The sequence below is a fragment of the Danio rerio genome, chromosome 24 (genome assembly GCF_049306965.1).
Source record: "Danio rerio strain Tuebingen ecotype United States chromosome 24, GRCz12tu, whole genome shotgun sequence".
Classification (NCBI taxonomy): Eukaryota; Metazoa; Chordata; class Actinopteri; order Cypriniformes; family Danionidae; genus Danio; species Danio rerio.
In genome coordinates this window covers 14232792-14252500 of record NC_133199.1, presented here as the reverse complement: position 1 = coordinate 14252500, position 19709 = coordinate 14232792, and the positions used below count along the sequence as shown (strand labels likewise).

At 35.4% G+C, this 19709-nt stretch overlaps 2 protein-coding genes across 3 annotated transcripts in view; one reads left to right on the top strand and one right to left on the bottom strand.

Moving 5' to 3' along the window:
- nanog (nanog homeobox) overlaps positions 1–4500 on the bottom strand; it is a 5079-nt gene extending 579 nt beyond the window's left edge. Inside the window, 4 exon segments of the mRNA NM_001098392.1 lie at positions 1–286; positions 2326–2445; positions 2534–2889; positions 3972–4500. The exon segment at positions 1–286 is cut by the window's left edge and continues 579 nt beyond it. Coding sequence (NP_001091862.1) covers positions 1–286; positions 2326–2445; positions 2534–2889; positions 3972–4329 — 1120 coding nt within the window. The 5' untranslated portion in view covers positions 4330–4500.
- Positions 3066–19709, top strand: part of ipo4 (importin 4) — an 82370-nt gene continuing 65726 nt past the window's right edge. Inside the window, exons 1-10 of one of the 2 annotated variants that reach the window (XM_073940690.1) lie at positions 3066–3462; positions 8488–8574; positions 8650–8729; positions 8833–8874; positions 9064–9193; positions 10881–11060; positions 11134–11199; positions 11389–11490; positions 11561–11644; positions 15051–15200. In XM_073940690.1, the coding sequence (XP_073796791.1) occupies positions 3349–3462; positions 8488–8574; positions 8650–8729; positions 8833–8874; positions 9064–9193; positions 10881–11060; positions 11134–11199; positions 11389–11490; positions 11561–11644; positions 15051–15200 (1035 nt within the window). In that variant the 5' untranslated portion in view covers positions 3066–3348. Of the gene's footprint in view, positions 3463–7750; positions 8099–8487; positions 8575–8649; positions 8730–8832; positions 8875–9063; positions 9194–10880; positions 11061–11133; positions 11200–11388; positions 11491–11560; positions 11645–15050; positions 15201–19709 lie in introns of those variants that run through there. The other variant, XM_679071.10, reaches the window with a different exon arrangement.

The following is a 19709-nucleotide window of genomic DNA, read 5'->3' as shown; positions in this document are numbered from 1 at the left end:
CAGCAGTAGGCGAAGTTGCCAGCGGAGAAGGGCTGCTTTCTTTGTTCACTGCATTGCTGCCATCACGTGCTGGCATGTAGCTGATGGGGTTGGGGAACTCATAGTGCGTCACAGCTGGGGGCAGAGGCCAGGTTCCTGGGGGTCTCGAGGTGGCCTGTGTTGGGGAGCGTGGCTGTGGGTAACTGGGGTAGAAGGGTGTTTTTGGAGGACTCCTCTTGAAAACAGGTTCTCTCACCTGAGGGTTAATGTAGTGGTCTTGGTTTGCTCCAGGGGGTTCACTCTGAAACTAAAGAGATTGCATTAGTATGTGTCTTTCTGTAGGCATTTAAAAGGATAGTTCACACAAATTAAGTTTTCATTTGCACACCCATGTCTGTTTCAATCCAGTTTGAGTTTGTTCAAGATAATATTTTGAAGAATGTTGCAAACCCTTAACCATTGACTTCTATTGTTAGTTTAGGATATCTATAGCTAGTGTGCTACAAAGCCATGACAATTCACGTTTAAAAAAAAAAAAAAAAAAAAGTGGGCAGTTTTTTAGTTTGTCACTTCTGCCTAAATGGAGCAATTGACGTCACACTTCAGTTTCTAAATCAAATTAGAACCATAATCATGTTCCAATCAAATTGATTAGACTTTTGCATGTAGTATCCGACATGCCCTGCCCCCTTCATGAAGCTTCTTATTTGCTGTTCATTTGATGCGCTTGAGCTCAACCGCTCACTGGCTGAGCCCTACTAAAACAAAACCCTATTGTTTTTTTGTTTTTTTAACACGCATCCCAACATCTCTTCAGATTTCAGTTGATACTTTTTTAAAGTTCTACTGAAGTGCTTTGAAATGTAACTTGTATCATCGTGCCTTTAAGACGTTATTCAAACTACTGAAAAGTCTCCTTTGTAGATGATAACATGTTCTGCGTCCACACTAATCAGTTCTGACACAAACCAGACAAAACAAGCAACAGCATGGACACGTTGGTGCAATTTATGGGACACCATTTTTTCAAGTAAAATGTACGGGTAATGGAAATCTGAAAAGACCAAACTTGTGAAAACTGACAATGAGTGCATGCTTTATATACAGTCTATATGTATACACAAGTACTTGTAGGGCAAAAGTGGTAACCAGATCAGGTACTACATCTGCAGTGTTGGCAAGGTTATTTTGGAAATGTAATCGATTACAATTTCCCAATTTAAAATGTAATAAGTAGTGAACCTTTATTTGCCTTATAAAAAGTACCCGATTACACAAGTTTCAAATGGATATTTCCAATTAAATCATTTAAGCATGTATACCAAGCAGGTGTGACCTTACATTTGAACTGGGTTTACTGTTAGAATTTCAAAATCTTTCATCAATTGATTTTATTAAAAAAAAAAAAAAAAAAAAGTACAGCCATTACAAAACAAGACCAAAAAATAAATAATTGTTCACTGTCATTACAAAAATTAATTTTAGTTAGTTGTGCAGGGTGATTTGTGGCACTTGCAATAAAAAAAAATAATAATTCCATCCTAGATACTTTGCAAATTTAATTTTTAAATTGAAAAACCTTAAATCGAAGTAAATCACATCTTAGGGATCAATAAAACTAGCAAATATGCTACACCACACATTCTGCCATTATATTGATTTACTTTCATTGACTAGACACCGGCCTCACAGCTTTGTGAATATCGGTGCAGTCACTTATTGATCCACAACCATTAAATATAGCTTGTGGACGCTACTTGGCTTAAAATGATAGCTTCGCTACTGAAAAGCTATATAAATTTAGAAAGTAGCAACGCTACCACCACACTACTAAGAAATTTAGCAATAACAGAATAGCACCGCTTTAATAAATGGCCTTAGCAAAAGGCATCGTGCAAATCAAAAACAAGCAACGAACTAGATTAATATTCTTTAACATCCCAGATTTTAAATAGTTTTTTTTTTACATAGATGTAACCCCATTTGTAATCTTTAACAATTTTATAAGCAACTGTATTTTTTTCAGTAACTAACAAAAAATTACTGTTACATTTATTTTGTAATTCAATTACATGACACCATTACTAGATACTTCCCAACACTGTACATCTGACATTCATACATAATTTTAGTCACTTGTGTGCTTGTTAAATTGGGGATAGTTTTCGTTGTTGCCTGTACACAAATCTTTCACCAAGAGGGAAAAAAAAAAAAAACCTGGGAGTAAATGGCACTCCAGGGCAATGCGAAATTTTAACAGCTTTGGTCCCCTTTGACTTTTATTGGATGTAATACCATGACCAAAGCTTTCAACATTTGAAACATGGTTTGCCGTCAAATACTCACCTGAGATTGAGAAGCTGGTGTGTTGGGTACAGCATTGACAACATATCTCTCAGTCATCCAACTGCTGTCTCTCTGATGCCTCTTGAGTTTCATCCTGCGGTTCTGAAACCATGTTTTTACCTTTGGAAAAAAACAAAAAAGTTCTCATCATGACAATTTATTAAAGACCTAAATAAACCTATTTTTGTTTAAAAAATAAAAATCACACCTGCTTGTATGTTAATCCTGTTGCTCCAGCAAGCGTTTTCATCTCTGCAGGCGTGAGGTATCTCTGGACATTAAACCGATTGACCAAAGCATTCATCTGTTCTTCAGAAAAAGCAGCCCGGGTCTTGCGGGGCAGGGTCGGAGGCCGGACAGGAGATGCAGTCAATGCAGGCAGAGGAGGCTGGGTATCGACCCCCAGATTCAGATTGACTGGCTCCTCTCCTGCTGTGGAGGTTAAGTTCCGTTCTCCACTGTCAGGACTACCACTGTCTGTTTCATAGTCTCGATCTCTCCAGGATGGCAGATTGAGGTTGGTCAGAGGAACCCCTTCTCGACTGCTCGCTGAGCTCCAGGAATCTACACAGAAGATATATTTTTAAAACCAAAACAAGCTTAGTGTACTCACTCTATACAATTTAAGCTGTGCACTCAGATTCAATTTTAAAATATTTTTTAATAAAACGGCTTTAAAATAAACTAATTAAATTATTAAGACATGATTTGGTCTGGTATTCCTTGTAACATGTCTTGCCAGTATTAAGTTTGTTCAACATATATACATACATACGAAATGCATGTACATTTTAACTTGCAGTAAATTGTACTAACGTTATTTGGGATGAATATTTAACCATTTACCATTGTTTAACACAATGAGCTTGGCACAAGTTGATGGAACTCAATTTCTGATTATTAATGAATTATTTATCAATTGAGTAGCAGTTTGAACAGTTCAGTGTACTGTATCAAATTGTTAATATAAAAATATTAATAAATGTATCGATAAATTGAATCTATATATATAATAAAATTAAAATGACAAGAACATTTTTTTTGTTCAACACGCGACGCTTGATTACAGCGACGAGGCGCCATCGCCACGACACAAATTCCCAGACTATTCAGAAGCACTGCGCTCCCAACAAAATGGTAAGTTTTATGTAATTAGCACATTAAACCCCTTTAGTGTTATATAAAATAAAGAAATACTGAGATTGACCGATATTAGGTGGTTTGTATTCTTAGTTCCAATATTACATTTTCGATTTTACTTTCAAATTCTGAGGTAACGTTAAGTGTATCCGCTTCTTTTAGAATAGTAAAAAAGTAAGATAAAATGGTACTCAAGTTCCCACTTATAGCACTAAATGACGCATAAAGTTTATGGGGTGTTCGTTGTCAAAGTTTGCCAACGTCGAAGAAATGCAAAAAAAATAAATAAAAATAAATAAATAAATAAAAATAGAGAGAGAGAGAGAGAGAGAGAGAGAGAGAGAGAGAGAGAGAGAGAGAGAGAGAGAGAGATTTCGCCCCTTTCGCGTTGTGTCAAGGATGGCCAGGAAGACCAAAACTCTCAAAACATGGAGAAGTTTGCTTTTATCGAGTCGAGTGTACGCATGACACCGCACCGTGTTAACTTTCGGTCAGTGAAGGCTTACCTGGCGTGTGGGCCTCGGAATCACTGGGTGTATCACTGCTGGTCTGCTCTGCATCTTTGGCCTTTTGGTCGGGCTCAGTCTTGTTGTAGGACAGAAAGAGCCGTCCGTTCTGCGAGTGTCCCGGGTACTGGCTGTAGGTGCTGCTGGCGCCGCCGTTCTCCGGGCTCCAGGGTGGCGACTGTGCAGTTTGAGCGGTAAAGTAGCCCGCTGTGACCCCGCCGGAGTGTGTGTACGCGGCATCGGGCCAGCTCAGATTCGGGACGCCGTGCTCTGACACTTGCGGGTACATGAGCCCGTATGCATATGCATGATAAGATGGGTTAAAATTGTAACTCACTGGCATCTTCCAGTCCGCCATTTCGCCGTTAGATAAACTCAAGCAGAAAGTAACGTACTAAACACCTAATTAAAAAAAACCGGACTACTAAAAAAAAAAACCCAAAGGGCTCGACTACCCTCGAAAACGGATGCTGATTGAAGCGCTCCTCCTCATAGTAACAATTACCGACCCATTTACATCACCTGATGTAAAAAATGTGTGGATATGCTGATTTATATTGCCAGGTGAGTGGTTGTGGGCGGGTTTAGAGCGACGGCAAGTTGCAAGGACCAATCAGATGCAGCTTTTTAGTGAAACAAACACACTCTCGTTCCACACTTACCTAAGAATAATAGGCCTACTCGTTGCAGTTATTTTATTTAATTCAATTGAAGTTTATTTATATGGTGCTTTTCACAATAATTATCATTCCAAAGCAGCTTTACAAAAGATACACATTATAATTAAGTTGTGTATTTATAGTGTGGACAGTTTAAAAAACAAAGTTAACCTGCCATTATACAATACATACAGTGTTCTTCCCAAAAGGTGATGTGTTTAATACATGTTCAATGAAGTGTTTTGTTAATTTGTTCTGTTTTTTTCATCTTCTGTCACAACAAATTATATGGAAAAAACACACTATAAATTAGGTTTATGCTTTTGACACACAACGTTAAATGTTAGGTTGTAAAATTTTCTTTGTTTTTTAAATAAATATTTCACTGTTTAAAATCTTTAATAAACATAATCAGTCAATTAAAGTATATATATACTGAACATGGTGGCACATGCTACCAACTGCGCCACCATGCAGCCCTACATTTTTATAAATTAACACACACACACACACACACACATATATATATATATATATATATATATATATATATATATATATATATATATATATATATATATATATAAATGAGTGAATGATTGAATAGTTACTAATCGATAGATAGATAGATAGATAGATAGATAGATAGATAGATAGATAGATAGATAGATAGATAGATAGATAGATAGATAGATAGATAGATAGATAGATAGATAGATAGATAGATAGATAGATAGATAGATAGATAGATAGATAGATAGATAGATAGATAGGAAATTCTTGTTTGTTTATTTATTCTACATTTTATTAATGTTTTTGTTTAAATCATTATTTGAGTTTATATTATTAAATGAAATTATGATGAATCTTTGATTGTCAGCTGATAATTAATGGTAACTATTATCATTCCTGATTTAATATTTTATTTAAATTTATGTGCAGTTCTTATATGCAGGAATCTTTATTATTTTTTCATCAGTAATAGAGAAATAATTTTTTTAATAGATTTTTTAAAAATGTTTTTCTTTTTTTGTTAATACAGGCTCTAATCTATGATATAGCATTGTTGTCAAAAGATAATTACTGGTAGTTTTACATTTCTTATAGTATTTCTTATAGTCATTTTAAATAATGTCTATTTATTCCATTATTTTAAAGTGTGGATGATTTTTACCAATTTAAATAGGCTACATTTTCAAACATAGGCCTAATGAATGTAGATCCAACTGATCCCTGTAATCTATTGTCTGATTAAAATGTTTACCACAGTTTCTTTCGTGAATTTACAAGCACACCAATCTTCTCTTTAGGTTAGCATGATTAATTTAAAAGCAAGACAAATACTTATACGAACAATTTACTACTATAGTGCCCCAGTCTAAAGCTGTTTAACCTTTAAAACGGCTGTGGACTGGAATGTAGCACTCCTAAGCACTTACTGGCTGGTCTGTTTGAATGCCTTAAGCAGGTTTGCCTTGAAATTACCACCTGAATAGATGTGTTTGTAGTCCACCCTGTCTGCTGCATTAGAATGGAAATATTTCTGTATGAGGTGAAAATATGAGATAATCATGGGGTGATTGGAGAGAACACACTGTTTATATGGGAAGCGAGGTGTGAAAGGGTGTGGAGGTGGTGTGAGCAATGCATCCAACTTTTGCACTAATTCAGACAAAATAAATTATTTTGTAAAAGTTACAGTGTTCAATGTTTACATTTTCCACGTGTTTTATCATAATGGAGTTTTAGACTTTCATTTTCTTTCTTTCTTTCTTTCTTTCTTTCTTTCTTTCTTTCTTTCTTTCTTTCTTTCTTTCTTTCTTTCTGTATTTATTTATTTTAAACATCATCATAATCTGACAACAATTATTTTATTAATAATTATTAAATAATGTTTTTAACATAACTAAATAGATAAATAAAATGCAAAGAAGCAAGATGTTTACATATTCTGTGTATTTGTTATCATATCAAGGTGTTTAATTAAATTATATTTATTTAATGCTTGATGAATTTATCGATAACATTGTTGTTATATGACAGTGCTGATACTGAAAATAATAAATATAGCCAAACAATGCCCATGCAGCATAAATGGATACACCCCTTAAAGATCTCTAAATGAATATTTTTAGGACATCATAAATATAATAATATATTTGTGTTAAACCATAGATTAGTCTGCACCAACTATTTTAACAAAACTTAAGATCACGATCCAAAAATTGTACATCTAAATTAATGTGGTATGGAAAAATATTAAATATTTTTTATAAAGAGGACAAATCATGAGACAGTTCAAAAATATTACATTTAATTGAAATGTTGAGGTTTGTATTTTTTGTTGTTGCTATATTTGATTTTAGATGTTTTATCTTAATATTTATAATGATGTTCAGTAACGACCAAATTCTTTTTAAAATTAATTTACCCATTTAATTAAAGTGATTTTTTTGATTGCACCAAAATGCATTGTCTGTATTCTCTGAGAAATTGATAATTCATTTTTATATACATTTGTGCTGTGCGTATATAATGTTTATTCGCAAAAACAAATAATCATCTAAATTGCTTGTCATTTAAAAATGTTTTTGTTGTGTGTTGAGTTTAAATGGTGAAATAAATAAATTTATTGAACGTGTTTATATAACGTTTGATTTGAGTTTAAATTTAATTATCAAAGATGTAATGTTACTCATTTAAATTTTATTTGTGTATTTTTATTTACTTATTTTTACATATACATTTAAATTTACTTATTTTACATCAATTTGGGTTGTGTTTCTGTATTGCAGTTTACCTTTCAATAATGAGAATGTTGGTTGCCAACTGTGCAGACTATTGCTGTGCAGTGCATGTCTTTCTAATGGAGATTAAAATGCAAAATAGCCCATTAACAGTTCATCTTCTCCAGCAAGCAAGTGCCCGAAGATGATCCCCTTAAAAATAATCAGGCAAACAAACAAACTTAGGCGTTTTTACTGCTAAATGACACGCAAAAATTCGTATGGTTGGTTCATGTTCGTCCAGTTTATTATGCAGTGAATTTTGACCTCCATTACCACAGCAGGCGCTGTTGTTACAGCACAGCTCAAATAATCTTTCTGAATCACGTTTTAAGGCTTTGGTCCCTTTAACGTCCAACTCATGCGGCGTTTTCTGCTTCCAGTCCGCGTGGAAACTTTCGGGACTCAACAAATAAGCGCCCATGTACATATTTTTTCCTATGACATCTTATTTGTGCAGTACTAACACACTTATCAAATATTTAAATTAGTGTAATCTTTTCTTAATAGTGTCTAAGTACTACCAGTTGCATCTCATCTGATTTGGTTTGCTGGCCGGTGTCGTTTACTTTGTAATTTTGAATAAATAACGGTTTAGCGTTACACGGTGGAAATCATGTCCGAAGAGCTCGAACGCGTCCTGACGAGGCTGACAGAACCGGACAACGCTGTCATTCAGCAGGTACATGCTTACACGAAACTGTCAACCTGTGCCAAAACATCGGTCATGGTATTTTAAAGCATTTAAAATCGATTGTGTTTACATCTTATACCAGTAACAAATAGTGTAAGCTGATATGTCTTCAAGACAAAATAAAAACATGGTTTAGTCATGGTAACATCAAATTAACCGTGGTTTTGTTACACCTACTACAGTTTATCAGTGGTAACGTTATGTGGTGTAAACTTATGTGTGTGTGCTTATACAAATACATGGATACACAAAAAGTTGACTATCTTTTACTATTATACAAACATGGTTACATTTTAAGGGTTGGTTTAGTGTTAATGTCCTGTTTGTGTAGAGTCATTGTAATATTTAATGAGTGACATTTCCATTTCTATTGTCAGGCCACAGCTGAACTGAAACAGGCTTTTAAAGACCCAGCTATTATTCCTGCTTTATGTGCAGTTATGACTGGATCCCAGAACCCACAGGTACTGCCATTCATCCCAGCATTTATTAAGTTTTCTTTGTTCTTCAATGTTAAATTGCTTTGTGTTTTGCTTCAGGTCCGTCAGTCCGCTGCAGTGATGCTCAGAATGAGAGTGAGAAAACAATGGAAGAAAATCAGTCCAGACCATAGAGAGAGGTTTGGGACTTAAACACTACAAATAAGTCTTCTAATAGTTTAATTTATATCACTGTACATTTACTATTTTGTGACCAATTTGTTTTTAATCTAACACCCTCAGTCTGAAGGCAGTGGTGCTGCAGGCTTTTCAGCAAGAAACCGAGTGAGTTTGACAGTGTAATAGTATTGTGATTAGTAAAAATATTAACCATGATACAAAGTGATTACCTATATTGACATATGCACTGTTCTCCCACGCCAGAATACTATAATATAAACATTACAGAGGAACAGATATTAGTAATAAATTATGCTTTAGGGTTTTAATCAGGCTTATGTTTTCATTTATCAGGCACACAGTTCGTCATTCTCTCTCTCAGCTGAGTGCTGTCCTGGTGAAGCATGAGACCCCGGACCGCTGGCCTGCTCTTCTTGAGTTATTAAACCAGTCTACTAAAAGCAACAACCCACAGGATAGACAGGTAAACCCAACTACTGTCCTGCTGACATGGGACATTAATGGTATAATCAGATAAATACCATATTCATATACCATGATTTTTGCATCAAGTTTCGAAAAACACTATAGTACTATGCCTGGAATGATATTTCTAAGTGTAATTTGTTATTTACTGCAACAATTCTATCAAGTTATTTATATTTATATTAATTGTTTTATTTATAAATGAAAGTGTTTTTATTTTTTAATTAAAAGCACTTCTAGTACCTTCTAAGAATTTATTAATATGTTCTATTGTATGGTTTAAAACTATATTCACTATTTAAAATCTATATTTAGTGAAAATACCCAGGGATTTTTTTTGCTAGTTTTCACAACAATAAAAGACATGACCGCATTTACTCTTCCTCAAGCTCATTAGATTTTCTTCCTTTGTAAAACACAAAAGAAGATATTTTAAAGATTGTTGTAAAGCGATAGCCATTGACGTCTGCAGTGTGTTTTCCTACTATGGATCCCAGTTTTTTTTTATTCTTCATTTTTTTAATAATTAAAAAAAAATTATTAACGATTAAAATAGATTTCACCCCACCAAAATGCTTGGCGTTAAAGGTTATTAATCTATATGACCTTATCATATATAATGATATGATATAAAAATGCTGAAGAAAAAACTTGTCATTTAAAGACAAAATTTCAGAAGCTCTATTAATAATTGCAAACAAGTCTTTTTTATAATAATAATAAAATATAAATTACACAATTTTGTACAATTACAGTGAAAGTCAACCCATAATGGTTGTTTAAAACAGGACCTTATTCAAGATTTTTTTTCCAATGAACATGCATTCAGAGATTTATTTATTTTTATTTTGTGTTATATATGTTGTTATGTATATATATAACTGTTATACGTGTTTCTATAAATTACTCTCATTAGGTTAGTGGATTGCATTTTATTGCCGTTATTTGCATATGCATCTGGTAGACTCCGATTGAGCTAGTTTTGTCAGGGTTAATATTTACAGTAATGAACGACTTTGCAGCTAAGTCATATCATTTATCTTGAAACCGCAATGTTGGATTCCAACTTTAGATTGGTAACAGTCATAGATATTTACATTGTATATATATATATATCTATAGGGAACAGTTACTTATATATGCACATCTTCTTCATTAATTGTCTTATCCATTACTTCTCACTGTGAGAAATACAAGGTGTGGCTCACAATTTTAAATGCGTGTTTTGATTGTGTTTGTGTGACTAAGAGCCCTAAATTATGCCGATTTTTGGCGGGTCTGTTGGACGTTCGTGTTGTTATTTCATTTTAAAGAGTGCAACATTTCTCTGAGTTCTCTGCTCGCTGCCATGTTGTTTGTATGTTTTTATGGCAATGCAGGGGAAATTACAGGAACCCAGAGGGGAGTGTCATGAGTTAGGGTGAAATCTAATTTTCATTCAAACAAATATATGTAAACATCACACTTAATTTATCGCCCAACCCTGTTTAACAGAAAATCTCATAAAGGTTTGGAACAACTTTATTTTGACTAAATGATGAATAAACTACAATTCAAGGATAAGATGTCTGTAAACCAGTAAATAAGCAGTTAATATAGACATGATTTAAAATTGAAGCTGTAACAACAATATTATCATTATGCTGTCAGTTCCCACATATCTCCATTAAATTCTGTCTGTTTAGGTGGGTCTGTTATTGCTCAGCAAAGTGGTGGGATCAAACCCAGAGCCCTTTAAGCCCCACTACAAGCAACTTCTCCAGCTCTTTGGAACTGTTCTCCAAGACCTGAACAATCCTACGGCTCTCTATTACTGCATCCTCACACTTACTGCCATCACAGCCTACACCGGCACAGAGGAGATGGTCTGTACTGCTTCAACTCACTTTTGGATAAAAGAAGCCATCTAGTTCAAAAAGTTGTTTTTCTGTTTTTTAGAACTTGATGCGATCTCTGATCCCCAAACTGCTCGTTGCTCTGAAACACCTCATTCAGGCAGACCAGGTGAGGACACTTTGATAATCTCTTGCTGTGTTCATATGGTAATGCTTCAATCACTGTTTTCATTGTGCTCATCGATGATGTGCTAAACTCTGCTGGACTTGCATCACCTCATTGATCTGTTTGCCTTGAAGATTTATGTGGCTCAATGACAGTCTTTTCTTTTTATCTCATATTTTTTGTTCATTAAAGGACCAGGCTAGCGAGGCAATGGAAGTTTTTGATGAGCTGATGGAAAGTGAGGTCTCCATTGTTGTCCCACACATAGCTGAAATTGTCCGATTTTGCTTGGAGGTTTGCCTGTTCTTCCTAATCATTGAGTTCATTTGGAGAGCCATTGTGTGCTAAAGTCATTTTCTTTTAGATCAGTGCAGATGCATCACTAAGTGATTCTTTGCGTGTGAAGGCTCTATCATGTATCGCTGTTCTCATCAGACTTAAAAACAAGGTAAATCACATTCCTTCTTTTTTTTTAATGTAAATATTCATTAATCCATTTGAATCGTCATATGTAACCCTGGACCACAAAAACAAGTCTTATGTTGTACGGGTGTAAGAGTTTTTGGATATCTGTATGGGTTAAAATGTTAGATTTGTCCTTTTATGCCAAAAACCTATCGAATATTAAGTAAAGATCATGTTCTGTGAATTTATTTACTAAATTCTCTGCTGTAAACACACAAAAATGCATTTTGATATGTAATATGCATTTAACTTGTATAAACAGATACCATCAAGGATTACGGCTTGCTTTAGGAGCATTTAAAACAACACTCATACAAAGTTTATACAATGAACCCCATGAACTTTTACTCTAAAACAGATGATTAAAACCTTCATTACAGTATGTTGTTCAATTAAAAGCAAATAAGAACAACCCAGCTTACTTTGCCGTTTTTAATCCCCAGTCTGGGGTGTTGTATGAAAGTAAGCCAAAAACCATCAGACCATTAATGTATTACAAAATTTAAACATAAACCTGGAACTTTTTAAGGTTCTTTAGACACTTTTTACATTTTCAATGAGGAAGGGAACTGAAGCCCATAATCAATATGGGTTTAGGACATCAGAGGAAAGGAGCAACTCCTCCCTAATATATAAAAATATCCTAAAATATATATACAGTTAAAGTCAGAATTATTAGCCCCTCTTTGAATTTTGTTTTCTTTTTCAAATATTTCCCAAATTATGTTTAACAGAGGTAGGCCATTTACACAGTATGTCTGATAATAGAAAGTTTTAGTTGTTTCATTTCAGCTAGAATGAAAGCAGTTTTTAATAAAAAAAAAAACATTTTAGGTTCAAGATTATTAGCCCCTTTAAGCTTTATATTTTTTTAGATGGTCTACAGTACAAACTGTCATTATACAAAAACTTGCCTAATTACCCTAACCTGCCTAGTTAACTTAATTGATCAAGTTAAGCCTTTGAATGTCACTTTAAGATGTATAGAAGTATCTAGAAAAATATCTAGTAGAAAATTCTTTACTGTTATAATGGCAAAGATGAAAAGAAATCAGTTGTTAAAAATGATTCATTAAAATTATTACGTTTAGAAATGTGTTGAAAAAAATCTTTCCGTTTAACAGAAATTAGGGAAAAAAAAATGAACGGGGGGCTAATAATTCTGACTTCAACTGTGTATGTATGTATGTATGTATGTATGTATGTATGTATGTATGCATGTATGCATGTATGCATGTATGCATATGCATGTATGCAACAATACAGTTAACCCACGGTTCAATACAAACCTCGGTTTTTTAACACGGTTTTTGGTTCGGTTCTCATAGCTTGACGCTTGTATTTTTTATTCTATAGGAAATAGGAACAGTGAGAGGTTAAGGAGAAAAAAAAATCGTAACAATTTATTGCAATACTCATTTTGTTTTACTTAAAAGCACAAGAAAAGTACACCAGGACCTAGTGTATTGTATAAAAAATTAACACTGAAATCTCACAGCTGCTGGTAGCCCATGTACAAACAGGGGAACACATAAAATCCTACATTTTGAAAATAAACATACATGTGAAGTTAATGAAGATAAATTGGCGATTTCAAATAAACATATTTGTACTTAAGTAAACATAAATAAACCATCTTAATTATCTCGGTGCGGAAAAATTGCGAGACTGTAGTCTGTAACGCGGATCGAGTGCTTTTATAAGATGACAAAAGTCCGCATCTCCATTCACCAAAAATGGCTGCAAATCTTTTGCAATAAATACTCGCACTGCCTTTGTTAGTTTATGTGTCTCGGAACTAGTTGGGTATGTTTGTTTGAAAGATTCAGCGAGGGATTGTTGCTATTTGGAGGACTTTATTATCTTTTCTGCTATCCTGCCTATAGACAATGATATTGCTGGGTGATGGCACTGCAGATGTGCAGTCATGGTTATACATGTAAACCAGTGCTTGCACATAATTATTTTTTGTTCACCGTTTTTTTTTATTGGCATAATACTTATCAGCAAAATCGAAATGTCCTCACACCGCAGATTTGAAAGACGCCGGCACTTTCTTGTACTGTTGCCTAGGGCTGTGCAATTAATCGAAAAACCGGTTTCGATTTAGTTTTTGGCTTCTAACGATTATATATATGTGTGTGTGTATGTATGTGTGTATAGCTAACAGTATCTGGATATACTAATATTTTTTACACTCACTGATATTTGTGAAAAATGACATAGCAGCAGCATAGGTGACTGAACAACAACTTTAAGGAATCAGTCTGCCTAAAGAATATTCAATATTCACAGCTTAAGCCAATGTTTTTCTTTTAGCTGTGGAATGTATAGAAAATGTCCATCAAATGAACTCCATCATTGTTACACAATCCAAGTCATATCTCTAAGTGATGAAATCTTATCATGCTTTGATTGAAAGTATTTTAACTAAAGTTCACCATCTACAAAATCAATTTTATCATATATATATTTTTTTGTTATGGCTTTCATGTTGGGCTTTCAGGAAATGAACAAGCTGATGCAGTTGCTAAGGATGCTTTGAAATAAATGGTGAACAAATGTTAAATTCCACATCAGAGATGCGACCTTTTATCAATGTTTACATTTTAAATAAGTGGCAAGAGGAGTGGGATGCTTTGGAAAAAAATTAATTGTGTGAAATCTCAAATAACCTGAGGTCTCAAACAGAATGTTAAGACATTTAAGACTAGATTTGGTCAAGTGATTTTTACCAGATGTCATATTGTACATACAAAATTAATCTTTTGCTTCAAGATGAAGACCCCACTCAATGTTCACACTGCACATTTCCCCTTATGGTATAAACATTTTACTGGACTGTCCTGTCTTTTAAATTAACTCTCTTAAGGACATTTTTAAGAAAGTGACACCAGGAAAAATGTAGAATTTTTAATATGCATTAACACTAAAAATCTTATTTTTTAATTTATGTATTCATTTGTTAGATTTTTTTAAATTGTATATTATATCTTAGGATTTAAATATATATATATATTTTTATTCTCAGATTCCAGATATTCAGTTTGTTGTATTCCAGCCAAAAAACATCCTATCCTAACAAACAAAATACATCAGTTGAAAATGTATTTATGCAACTTTCATATGATGCATCTCAATAATAAAAAAACTGACACTTATGACTTACCTTTGTTGAATATTTTCTTTTGTGTTTGTTTTACGATTCATTTATTTACTGTAAATCTGTTCCTCTTAACTTGCCTAAGATCAGTTAGTGAGATTAAATCTGGAGATTTCATTGTATACCAGGTTTATTTGCAAGTAAACAAACTGTGGTGGTGCTACTTTATATGGGGCCACATCATTACCATATGAAAAATTCTTTGTTTTATTTTTTCGTTCTCTAGGCTGTGTTAAAGCATAAACTGCTACAGCCAATCCTGCAAGTAGTATTTCCAATCTTGAGTGCAGCGCCCCCTCCTGGAGAAGAAGACCCAGAGGATGAGGAAAACGACACTGGGGGAGACAGTGAGAATCCCAAACACTTTGCTGTGCAGGTTGGTTGTTTCACTTGGTTTTTTTCTCTCTTAAATGAATCAAAATGGAAAAATTTCCAATGATTTACTTTCCTATACCCATTCAATATGTCTGTACTATACAAACTGTCAAGCTTCCCCAAAAAATCACAATATTACAAAACATTTCAGGATTTTTTTCAATCTAATACAAGTCTATGAGGCTCTATAAGTCCATTTTGATGGTTGGGAATCCACATTTCACAGTGTTAAATTGTGTACTAAGATTGTTGGAAAACAGAAAAAAGGTATTTTCTAGGTCGATATGACTAGGAACTATACTCTCATTTTGTAATAATCAAATAATTTTGTGCGTGTCATTGTGAGGTTCAAAGTAAACAACCTGAAGGTTTGTTCCTACATTGTTCATCATTGTGCACAAGGAGCAGGTGTAACTGCTTAATTCTGAACGTCATTCACCGATGTAATTGTAGACCTACTTAGGCTACTGTGTATATAATGATATTGTGTAGTCCTATAATGTGGGCGTATGAGGAAGCTACTGACATTATGCAAGATTATGAAATTGCTTATGATTATGAAAAGCCATAGATCTAACTAATCTGAGTTCAGTTTAAATAATCTAGATAACTGCTCGTGCACGTTTCTGTCGTGAAACCTTAAAAGTCGAGGATAGATGAATAGATTATGTTGTTTGCTGCCATGGCAACGAGAACTGAAAGAGCTCTGAAATGAGACACAGCTGTTCACAGCGAATGAGCCACGTTGGTTTTTAGAGTTCAAACATAATAATTTAAACATAATAACCAAAAATACGGCTTGAAATAAAGCAAGAGAGAAGGCTGTGGAAACTGCAAATTGTTGAATAGGCTACAAATGTGTAGCAATATGTTTTTAATTATATGCCATTATTTAGGCCTATTAACATGAAATTAAATATTTGTTATAATACATAGTAATTGTGCTTGATCGTGCCCATGTGCATGAGAGAGAATATCCGCTTACTGCCAATTGTTTCTTGCAAGGAAAAGTTTTAATGCATTGCAGGCTCACTGTAACATAAAATGTGCTAAATGTAAGCACATAGGTTTAAAATAAACAAAGAGCCCTGCACGCACAAGTGGTGGGATTTTTAATTTGCTCCCAAATCTGCTGCAAATTGGTGCTTTCCCTTTGCCACTTGTGTTTCCCGTGGCCTGTGGGAAAATATCTTTACATTAAAGTGAGGCTGCTGATCAGCACTGATCATCTCCTGATTAATCCACTCATTTTATAGCTTTAAAGTCATTATTTAAGAAATGTAGTCTTCTTCTTTATATTAGTCAGTGTCTTTCTTACCCCCGTGCTTGCGTGGGTTTTTCTCCAAGTGCTCCGGTTTCCCCCAAATCCAAAGACATGCGGCATGCGCTATTGGTGAATTGAATAAGTAAAATTGGCCGTAGTGTATGCACGTGAATGAGAGTTTATGGATGTTTCCCAGTGACGGGTTGCAGCTGGAAAGGCGTCCGCTGCGTAAATCATATGCTAGATAAGTTGGACGTTCATTCTGCTGTTGCGACCCCAGATTAATAAAGGCACTAAGCCGGAAAAAATTATATATATATAATATATATATTTAGAGAGAGAGAGAGAGATCTAAGTACACCCCTCACAGATCTATCTTTTAAATTAATATTTTCTACAGGATGCTTTACAGTAATACATTTTTGCATATACATCACATTATTCAGTACCAATGCAAAGTTTGGTATTCAGTACCAATGCAAAGAAAATGAATGAATAAATTATATATATATATATATATATATATATATATATATATATATATATATATATATATATATATATATATATATACATACATACACTGGCGATCAAAATTATAGAATTATCAACATCCACATTACTCCTGAGCCGCCACACACTCCAACACTGGTTACCTTTTGCAGAAACCTACGATCTCTCTCACCCAATAGACTATCCACCATTGTTTCAGACTCTCTTCCTCCATCTTGCAAACTCTCTGCACTTGATTCGAACCGTGCCACTGATACACTCTGCTCCACACTAGCATCATGTCTAGACAGACTATGTCCTCTTGCATCCAGGCCAGCCCGTGCCAGTCCTCCTGCACCCTGGCTTTCGGATGCTCTCCGTGAGCATCGCTCAAAACTTCCAGCTGCAGAGAGAATTTGACGGAAAACTAAAAATCCTGCACAGCTCTTAACATACCAAACTCTTCTGTCCTCTTTCTCAGCTGAGGTTACTTCTGCAAAGCAGACATATAACCGTCTGAAAATCAACAATGCCACTAATCCTCGCCTACTTTTTAAAACATTTTCCTCCCTCCTCTATCCTCCTCCTCCACCCGCATCCTCCACACTTACTACTGATGACTTTGCTAAATTCTTTTGCACCAAAACTGCAAAAATCAGTGCTCAATTTGCTGCACCTACAACAAACACGCAAGGTACACCACCGACACCACACGCACTCACCTCTTTTTCTCAGCTCTCTGAGTCTGAGGTGTCCAAACTCGTGCTATCTAGCCATGCAACCACCTGTCCACTCGATCCCATTCCCTCTCATCTCTTGCAAGCCATCTCTCCTGCAGTCATACCAACACTGACTCACATAATTAACACATCTCTTGACTCTGGTTTATTCCCCACTTCATTTAAGCAGGCTAGGGTAACCCCACTGCTAAAGAAACCCAACCTGGACCATACGCTACTTGAAAACTACAGACCAGTATCCCTGCTTCCATTCATGGCCAAGATTCTGGAGAAAGTAGTGTTCAATCAAGTTCTGGACTTTCTTACTCAAAACAATCTCATGGACAACAAGCAATCCGGGTTTAAGAAAGGCCACTCAACTGAGACTGCCCTGCTCTCGGTCGTGGAGGATCTCAGACTGGCTAAAGCAGACTCTAAATCATCAGTCCTCATTTTGCTGGACTTGTCAGCTGCTTTTGACACTGTCAACCACCAGATCCTGCTATCTACGCTCGAGTCACTGGGCGTTGCGGGCACTGTTATACAATGGTTCAGATCTTACCTCTCTGTCATTCAGGGTGTGGAGGGGAGAGGTGTCCAACCTACAGCATCTAAACACTGGGGAACCTCAAGGCTCTGTTCTTGGGTCACTTCTCTTCTCCATCTACACATCATCTCTAGGACCAGTCATCTAGAGACATGGATTCTCCTACCACTGCTATGCTGATGATACCCAGCTATACCTCTCTTTTCATCCTGATGATCCCTCGGTTCCAGCTCGCATCTCAGCCTGCCTGTTGGATATTTCACACTGGATGAAAGATCATCATCTTCAGCTGAACCTCGCAAAACTGGAAATGCTTGTAGTTTCTGCCAACTCGACTCTACACCATAACTTTTCAATCCAGATGGATGGGGCAACCATTACTGCATCCAAAATGGTGAAAAGCCTTGGAGTAACGATTGATGACCAACTAAACTTCTCTGACCACATTTCTAGAACTGCTCGATCGTGCAGATTCGCACTCTATAACATCAGAAAGATCCGACCCTTCTTATCTGAACATGCAGCTCAACTCCTTGTTCAAGCTCTTGTTCTCTCCAAACTGGATTACTGCAACTCTCTACTAGCTGGGCTTCCAGCTAACTCTATCAAGCCTCTTCAACTGCTCCAGAATGCAGCAGCACGGGTGGTCTTCAATGAACCTAAACAAGCACATGTCACTCCGCTGCTAGTCTGTTTGCACTGGCTGCCAGTTGCTGCTCGCATCAAATTCAAAGCTCTGATGTTTGCCTACACAGTGACTTCTGGCCTTGCTCCTTCTTATCTGCTCTCACTTCTGCAGATCTATGTGCCCTCCAGAAACTTGCGTTCTGTGAATGAACGTCGCCTCGTGGTTCCATCCCAAAGAGGGTGGTGAACTCCCTAACTGCATCAGAACAGCAGAGTCACTCGCTACTTTCAAGAAACGACTAAAAACTCAACTATTAAGTCTCCACTTCACTTCCTAATCTGCAATTGCCTCTCTGAATATCACACTAACTGTACCCAAAAAAAAAATACTAATATTACTAATACTTCCCTTCTTAGACTTTACAGACCTGAAACTTGTCTATAGCACTTATTCATTGTTGCTCTTAGTTGTGTAAATTGCTTCCTTGTCCTCATTTGTAAGTCGCTTTGGATAAAAGCGTCTGCTAAATGACTAAATGTAAATGTAAATGTAGAACAATTTATAAATAATTGAACAATTCTGAAATAATGTCATTTTCACTGGTCAGCAGTTGAAGGATTTTTTGTCCCGCCTATACCATGCTAACAGAACACCTTTTCCTCAAAATAACAAAGGCATTTCAACAAAAAACATTATTTTGCCGAAAACACACTGATCAAAATTAGAGAACCCTTTCAGATATCTCCCAGTTATTGGTGTCAATCTGGCATCTGGTGCTAATTCCCTTGATTATCTGTCAACCCCTATATTCCTGGCAGCCTAACTTCCAGTTTCACTGACTCTGCAAGATGGTTGGCTGT